The 9,070-nt window shown below is 38.9% G+C and overlaps 1 protein-coding gene across 1 annotated transcript; it reads left to right on the plus strand.

Annotated features, from left to right (window-relative positions):
• The first annotated feature begins 647 nt into the window (after positions 1–647).
• On the plus strand, positions 648–3,784 carry LOC130460602 (uncharacterized). Its single transcript, XM_056827887.1, has 5 exons — positions 648–703; positions 1,567–1,677; positions 1,779–1,848; positions 1,935–2,033; positions 3,410–3,784. The coding sequence occupies exons 1-5, from the start codon at positions 648–650 to the stop codon at positions 3,503–3,505; spliced, it is 432 nt and encodes a 143-aa protein (XP_056683865.1). The 3' UTR covers positions 3,506–3,784.
• Positions 3,785–9,070: the final 5,286 nt, after the last annotated feature.

The following is a 9,070-nucleotide window of genomic DNA, read 5'->3' on the forward strand; positions in this document are numbered from 1 at the left end:
CATTAATTAGGTTTTCAGTTGAGGTAATAAGATTCTAATTGTATTTATTCAAATATATGTATTTCATATTCACCAATCATGTTATCGATTATAGTTTATATTCTTTGATTTTAATTTTTAGGCGACACCGAAAGTTAAGAAGTTGAAGCGGATGTCGCCAGAGATGATTTTTAGCAATGAACTAGCCTTTGGCTTGTCGGCTTCTCGAAAAAGCCCGGATATTCCCGATACAATTGTAGATTCCCTTAGTCAAGAATGTGAGTGGTTGCGGACATTTGTTGCCTCCATGCCAGATGGTGATTCTTTTGAAGTGATTCTAGATGGTACCTCGTTCCATTACAATGAAAATGGAAAAATTCAAGTAGACAAGAATGATATTTCACAGTTCTTAAGAGGAGCAAAGCTAAATATATCCATTATTCAAGTTTTCATGAGGTAATTTTTTTTAATCTCAAGTAGGTAATAGATTTAACTTTCTTTCACGTAAATCATGTAACCTATTCAATAATTGACCGCTCAGAGCACTCCAACATGAATTGAACTCAAATGACAAGGCTTCCAAAGTTGGGTGGCTATGTCCAGACACTACTTCTGACACCAAAATAAAATCAAGCACAGAGGAAGTCAACGCATACATTTTTAAAGCAATGAACGAATCAGTAAAATCCAGAAATGAGTTTGTTCTGGCACCTATTTTTGAAAAGTAAGTATGAAATGAGTTCGTTTGTTGCTTCAATTCTATTGTATTGTGCTGCTGCTACGCTGTCTTTGTTGCTTTAGTTCTGCTGTATTGTGCTCCTTCAATTCTGTTATGCTTGAAATTTCTTGTTTAGAATTTTATTAGGGTTGATTGCCTTGAGAAATAGTGTCCCAAGATGTTAATCTATCACTGACAAAATGTTTATGTGTATGTATAATGTCGCCAGTTTTGAGTGGTATTTATGTTTAGTCATACCGCTAAATGTCAGAAGCCTAGCTCTTATCATGAGACCAAGGAGTAAATGGTGTTCACAAAATAAAAATTGGCGAAAGCAGATGCACGGTGTACAGATTGAATAACTACTACAATGGGAGGGGCAGCAGATTGCCTTTGATCCAATACTCAGTCACCGTTTACCAATTTCTAGCTGCATTTCATCTTCTAAACTACATTACTCAGTCACCGTTTACCAATGAACTCTCTTGCAAGTAGCCAGACTTTCAGCAGCAATAATACATCTGATGTTCTTTTTATTATGTTGCTGCTGCTACTCTTTTGAAATGGCATTCAATTCTGTTGTATTGTGTTGCTGCCACACTGTTGTTGTTGCTTCAGTTCTGATGTATTGTGATGTTGCTATCTGATATGTCTGATGTATTATTGCTTCTGAAGTTCTTGTTATATGCTGCTATTGTTATGCTAAGTTGCTGCTGCTATGCATGATCAGTTATGCTAAGTTGATGTTGTCTGATAGTTACTGTTCTAAGTCGGTGCATATGTTGTTGTTCTAAGTTGTTGCACCTGCTGTGTTGCTCATATTCTTACTTATATTATTAAAATGGTAATGGAATTGTTATTGGATCCAGCGACCATTGGATGCTCCTTGCAATATCTGTAAAAAATTGCACCATATATCACTTCGATTCCATTTGCTTGAGTTTAGGTCGAAAGATAAAGATGAAGACAATAGTGAGACAGTAAGTCCTTTTAGTTTTTTCGTTATGTAATTATGTTTTTATCAAGTATCCATATAAGGATATAACCAAGCAATAACTTAAGATTAATTGGGAATTTCTAGTTTTTTTACAAGGTACAAGATGTGTGGCAACCGTGTCAACAGGAAAGAGCCTTTATGGAAATATGTGGAGGTAACTGCCCACGTAAAAATTATTTGATATTTATAGTTTGTATATATTCCATTTTTACTTAATCTAAATTCTACCCTTGTTTCTAGTGCGCTCAACAAAAGGGAGGCCTTGAGTGTGGATTTTACGTAATGCGGTACATGTTTGATTTAGTCTCTTGCTGCAATGATGTTTCAGACTTAGAGAAGGTAAGGGTGTTATCCTTGTTATATAGTTTAATTTATTTTTGGATTTTGATTTGGTTATTTTTTAATTTGGTTTAAAATACCAATCTAAGTTCACGGGTTAGAGTTGGGAGCAAAAACGACTATAACGGTCAAAATATGACCTATACTGATCATTAAAGCCTTAAACGCGCATAACTTGACCAAAGTAGATGGTAATGATTCTAAGTAACCTAATACTAAGTATATTAAACATTTTAAGGGTTTAGAATACCAATCTAAGTTCACGGGTTAGAGTTAGGAGCAAAAACGACTATAACGGTCAAAAAATGACCTATAATGATCAATAAAGCCTTAAACGTGCATAACTTGACCAAAGTAGATGGGAATCAGTCTAAGTAACCTAATACTAAGTATATTAAACATTTAAAGGGTTTAGAATACCAATCTAAGTTCACGGGTTAGAGTTGGGAGCAAAAACGACTATAACGGTCAAAATATGACCTATAATGATCATTAAAGCCTTAAACGTGCATAACTTGACCAAAGTAGATGGGAATGAGTCTAAGTAACCTAATACTAAGTATATTAAACATTTAAAGGGTTTAGAATACCAATCTAAGTTCACGGGTTAGAGTTGGGAGCAAAAACGACTATAACGGTCAAAATATGACCTATAATGATCATTAAAGCCTTAAACATGCATAACTTGACCAAAGTAGATGGGAATGAGTCTAAGTAACCTAATTCTAAGTATATTAAACATTTAAAGGGTTTAGAATACCAATCTAAGTTCACGGGTTAGAGTTGGGAGCAAAAACGACTATAATGGTCAAAAAATGACCTATAATGATCAATAAAGCCTTACACGTGAATAACTTGACCAAAGTAGATGGAAATGAGTCTAAATAACCTAATACTAAGCATATTAAACATTTAAAGGGTTTAGAATACTAATCTAAGTTCATGGGTTAGAGTTGGGAGCAAAAACGACTATAACGGTCAAAATATGACCTTTATTGATCAATAAAGCCTTAAACGCGCATAACTTGACCAAAGTAGATGGGAATGAGTCTAAGTAACCTAATACTAAGTATATTAAACAATTAAAGGGTTTATAACCATAAGGCACACAGAACACCTAACTATAAACAGGCTGGAAAACTACAAAAACTATAACAGCAAATATGAATCTTTGCTAAATCCTCTGACAAATGGTAAAATCATATGTCAAGCATTTCATTCTTGCATGAAACTAGAGCTTTTCAGCGTAACATCGTCGCACATTCTGCTTTATCCCGTTACTAGAGACACTGGATAAGTTGACAACTTGACATGGGCATCAGTATTGAATATAACCGAAGATAACTAATTTTATGATGTATATATTATTTTGTTAGGTTTGCACATCAATGAGTGGAGATCCTTTCACCGATGAGCAAATTGATGAAATACGAGACAAATGGGCATCATACTTCACCGAACATTGTGTGTAATTAACGCTTCATCGATCTCTTTTTGTGGATGTTTCATGCTATTAAAATCATATATAATTGCCTTATTATATTTTTGGTGCAATTTTGTAACGTGTGAAGTGTAAAAGATATATTTATTATAGACTTGAAACTATTTAGGTGGTTTATTTTGTAAACATATGATGGTTAACTTATATGTAAAAATCAAAGTTTCTTGGAAGTTATTGGTGGTTGATGACACTTTTGAACGTTGTATAAATGTGGCGTGAGTACAGGTTTTATATTTTTGGGATTGTTTAGTTCACAAAAAATATATTATTTATTAAAAAAAAATTACAAATTATTTGCGGCGTATAAACTCCCGCAATTTTACCAAAGTTTGAGGCGTTCAGGTAGAAACGCCGCCATAGAATTCATATAATTTGAGGCGTTTTTGTTTAATAGCGCCGCAAATGAATGATTGATTTGAGGCGTTTTTTAACGCTGCAAATCAATACCATTCATTTGCTGCCACTCTATTTGCTGCTACGCCTAAAACGCCGCAAATCAATATAAAAGTGACGCCTCAAATCAATATTTTTCTACTAGTGTGTCATACATCTCCTGGTCGTCCGTGTAAAACACGACCCACCTTTTCCTCCACATGTGCCATTTGCTGAGCTTGTCGACCACTGTCTAGTATGTACTACGGCTGCTCAGATTAAACCACCCTTTGGCGGCACTGGGGGAACGAGAAAGGGAGACCAGATGCAGAAAGGCGTTGAACGACGGCTCCACGTTGTTCAGCGCACATTTGGCAATATAGCCAAAGATATCAGCCCACGAGTTGGGGGTCAGCTGGGCCACCCCAATGTTGAAACCATCTAACACTTCCACGATGAAGGGGTGTGGAGGGAATCTCATGCCGAGCTTAATGGATGCGGCATAAACTGGGAACTCTCCCTCAGCAAGCAGGCTGACGGTTGAGTCCAGACCGGCCGATACGCGCATCTGGTACCCTTCCCCCACGCAGAGGTCGTCCCTCATCTTGGCCCCATGCCTGTCTAGCCACCGCATCCAGCCTATGTCTGGGTGGATCTCCGACGGAAGCAGCTGGGCCTCTTCCCGTCCTCTGGGCCTAATAGACTGGGGAGCAACCTCTTGCTCTTCGGCGGCCGACGGCAATGGAGCGATGCTCGACCCCCCCACTGCCTGGCTCGCTGTACCCCCTGACGAGCTTGCCGTTTGTTCCTCCGCCTCGACATATTCGTCAATCTCTTGAAAGAGATCGGCTTATTCTTCGTCGGCTGCCGGGGCGGTGGAAGAATATCTCTCCCTAGGGGGTGTGGATGCTTCCTCGCGCAAGCGCAGACGCGTAGGATCTGCCGTTTGCTTGGTTCTAGCCATGCCTTCTGCATAGTGAATGAAGCACGGCTTAGGAGTGACCAACAATGAAGAAAAATACGCGATTGGACGTCTGCCCCGACAAAAGACGAACGGCGGAAAAATCTCAATTAAAACCTTCAAACCCTTACCTAGTACTAGGAGGCCGGCCGCTAACAAGGAGAAAAATGACTAGAGGATAACAAAAACAAGAAAGAAAGGCAAAAACTAACCTTGAAAGATCTGCGAAGTACTCGGCGACGAACAGGATGAGTTTCGCGAAGAACAGGATGAGTTTTGCGAAGAACAGGATGAGTTTGACGAAGAACAGGTTGAGTCTCGCGGTGGCCGGAAATCGCCTGATGGTGGTGGGAATACGCTGGAAATCGCCTATGAGACAGCTCTGTGAAAACGAAATGTAATAAATGATACCCATGCTCCGGAGTAGACTTCGTACGGTTTCTGCTTAGGGGGCGTAATACGTGCCATGTGTCACATCCTCATTGGTACACGAAGGCATGGTAATTTTGCCCACAACAGATACCTAATTAAATTGTCAATTAATTATGAAAATCAAATCAAATTCTAAATTATTCGAATTTCAACAAATTAATTACAATTACAAATTAGGTTGTATAATTAACAAGCTTAGGCATTCAAAATCGTTAAACATATACAGTAGGTCAATCAAAAATTCAAGATTTAACAACAAGGATCGCAAATATTTAATTTAACATCTTAAAATTACAAACTTTTGCGTTCGAAAAACTAAAACCTCCGAAAAGTCATAGTTAGGCTTCGAATTTGGGAATTCTAGGTTCGGCCGTAAAATAGAAATTTTGTCAAAATTTTAGAATACCTTTTACATGCGGAATTGACACAAAAATCACTCGATTTGGTTGAGTAACGAATAAACTGCCGAAAAACTGTGTACATATAATTAAATAAACGCAATTTTCAATTAATTAACAATTACGAAAATTAATCACCCCTTTTAATTCTTTGCAAATTTGTAAAATTTAACCATGTTAAGCAATTTATAGATTATGCAAATAATAAGAGGCTCGTGATACCATTGTTAGGTTATGATACATATGAACAACATAAATCATTCGGAAAAACCTTAATGCATGCCAGGAATCATATTAATTGCACATAATCATATAATTAGTCTAGGATGCATACACTTTGTAGCGTGCCCTCCCTAGCTGCGCCCGAACCGAACAAGAACAAGTCTTTAGGACTCCAAGTGTCGTCCCTCCGTAGAAAGTCCACAGCACGTCCGGATCCGCCTTAAGATTGACCAACTAGAATCGCCCTTAAGGTACTTAGAATTTTTTGCTAAATAGGCCAAGTGTTTGGCTGATTTTTGCTTGAAAATCTTACCTTTGAATACTTGAAATCTTACACATAAATTATGAGCCTAGGCACATATTTATAGAGTCATGGAAAGGGATTTAGAATCCTATTAGGATACTAATTAGTTTAATTAGAATCTCTTTAGAACTCTATTAAACAAATTCTATCTATTAGGATTAGGATTTAATCATAGAACGAATTCCATTAGCTTTAGGATTCGTATTGAACACAAGCGTTGCACGAGCACGAGCCGCACAGCCGCGCAAGCCTTGCGGCCCACGCGAGATGCACAACCCGCAGCCCACGAGCTCGCGCGCGCGCCATGGCCTTGCTGGGCCTGGCCTTGCGCTGCGCCTGGCGAGGCTTTGGCAACGTTTGTGTTGGGCGCTTGACTTGCTGGGCGCGGGCCTGGCTTCGTGCTGGGCCTTCGTCTAGCAAGTCTCGTCCGATGCTAATTCGTACGATGCGCTTCCGATTAAATTCCCGATTCCGGAATTCATTTCCGATACGAACAATATTTAACATTTCCGATTCCGGAATTAATTTCCGTTTCGAACAAATATTTAATATTTCCGTTTCCGAAATTATTTTCCGATTCCGATAATATTTCAGATTCTGACAATATTTCCGTTTCCGGCAATATTTTCGATTCCGGCAATATTTCCATTTCCGATAATATTTTCCGATACGTACCATGTTTCCGTTTCCGGCAACATCTACGACTTGGATAATATTTATATTTCCGATACGATCCATATTTCCGTTTCCGACAATATCATCGTTTCCGGAGTATTGATTTACTTGCCTTTGACGATCTCAGCTCCCACTGAAACCAAGATCCGTCGATTCTGAATATCCATAGATGGAGTATTTAATGCCATTAAATACTTGATCCGTTTACGTACTATTTGTGTGACCCTACGGGTTCAGTCAAGAGTAAGATGTGGATTAATATCATTAATTCCACTTGAACTGAAGCGGCCTCTAGCTAGGCATTCAGCTCACTTGATCTCACTGAATTATTAACTTGTTAATTAATACTGAACCGCATTTATTAGAGTTAACATTAAATGCATACTTGGACCAAGGGCATTATTTCCTTCATTCCCCTGTAACACCTTAGCACAATTCTCCATAGTAGTAAACCTGGCCAAGAAAATTCCCATTCCAACAAGTGAAACCTTGTCAACCCCCATTTTCCCCCAAATTCTATGAAAAAAACCATCAATAACATGCTGTGGTGGGTTGGCTCCTATGACATAACAAACTACAGCAGATTCCCAAAAACTAATTTCTTCTGCAATATCATCAAGATCAATACAAACAGGAGGGGGTGTGTCCAAATTTTTCACACAATCAATCCCAGGCATAGTAACATTATCATCAGTAATATTGCAAGGAATATCATCAGATTGGTTAATATTGCGAGGAATAACATGGGATATCACATTCCCTCCATTTTTTGATCGAACATGGGTTCGAACATCAGTACCTGATTGCAGACCATTAATCCAAGCATTGAAGTCATTCCTCACTTGGGATGGATGCTGCAAATCTCTTAGCGCAGTTTTGGGATTAAGAATCAACTCATCTGGGTTTGGGTATTCAACATCACTTTTTCCAGAATCAGGTTCCTCGACCTCCATTGATGAGTTTAGCAATCCCTTAGTAGTCGCACGAGTATTTGGTCTGTGTGAAGGAGAAGCTTGTACTGTCTTCTTCTTTTTTTGAGATGATTGGTTGTGCTTGCGAGGCCTTGCCATGGCGTCGAAGACGAAGGAGAGGTTCCTGCTTCGAACCCTCTTAAGCGCAACTCTTACATACGTATTATTAAGAGGTTTCTTGGCGTTAGATATTACTATTAAGCTTAATTCAACAATTCTGCATTAATCTTCAAATTGAAATCTACGATCAAGAATTCTTCACTTTCTCTCTCTAAGAATTGAAACTGAAAATGAAAGCTCTCAAAACTATCTCTCTAAAACTAACTCCCAAAAACTAACTGCGAGAAACAATATTATTTTAATTGAAAATCATTGCTGGTGAGTTTTATACCATATTTTTCGTGACGTCAAGTGGTCAGTCGTCTCGAGAGCCTGCCAAGGTACGAGACGACTCATATTGTATCTCGTTTGTGGTGACATCTGCATGATGGGTGGTGACATCTAGACCGAGACCTGTCACGTATTCGGAAAAAAGGCCAAATGGTTAGAATTGAATATTAGAAATATTAGTACCTATTTTTTGATGTCGTTAAGGGTTGATGACATTGTTGTCACGTTCTGCATCGTCTAGATTGGATTCGACGGCTTTAACGCATCACTTCAAGCGACGACACATTATGACATCGACACCTAATATGGCGACGACATGTACCCTGACTTCATACCAAGAGTATGACGAGTGTCATAGCGACACATGACCTGGCGACAACATGTACCCTAGCGTCATTCCATCTCCTAGCGACGACGTAGTTTGCTGACGACACCTGACCTGGCGACAACATGTCCCCTAACGTCCTTCCATCTTCTGGTGACGACGCAGTCTGATGACGACACCTAACCTAGCGACGACTCATTCCTTGGACGTAACTTCATCTAATGGGGCGACACAGTATGACAACAACACATAGCTTGGCGACAACTTCTTTGGTAAACTCAAGTGGGTCAGATTTTTTATTTGGGAGGGTATTTGTGGATATGTGTTTGAAGATAAAATCTAGCCATCTCCCCACAGACGGCGTCAAACTGTTTATGCCAAATTTCGGATGGACGACATTTGGTTGAGACATAGATGACTAGACTAAATCGATTAAGTAAATAACAGGAAATAAAGGACGGAAATAAAGAGGTACGTACGAGACAA

The sequence above is a fragment of the Spinacia oleracea genome, chromosome 5, assembly GCF_020520425.1.
Source record: "Spinacia oleracea cultivar Varoflay chromosome 5, BTI_SOV_V1, whole genome shotgun sequence".
Taxonomy (NCBI): Eukaryota; Viridiplantae; Streptophyta; class Magnoliopsida; order Caryophyllales; family Amaranthaceae; genus Spinacia; species Spinacia oleracea.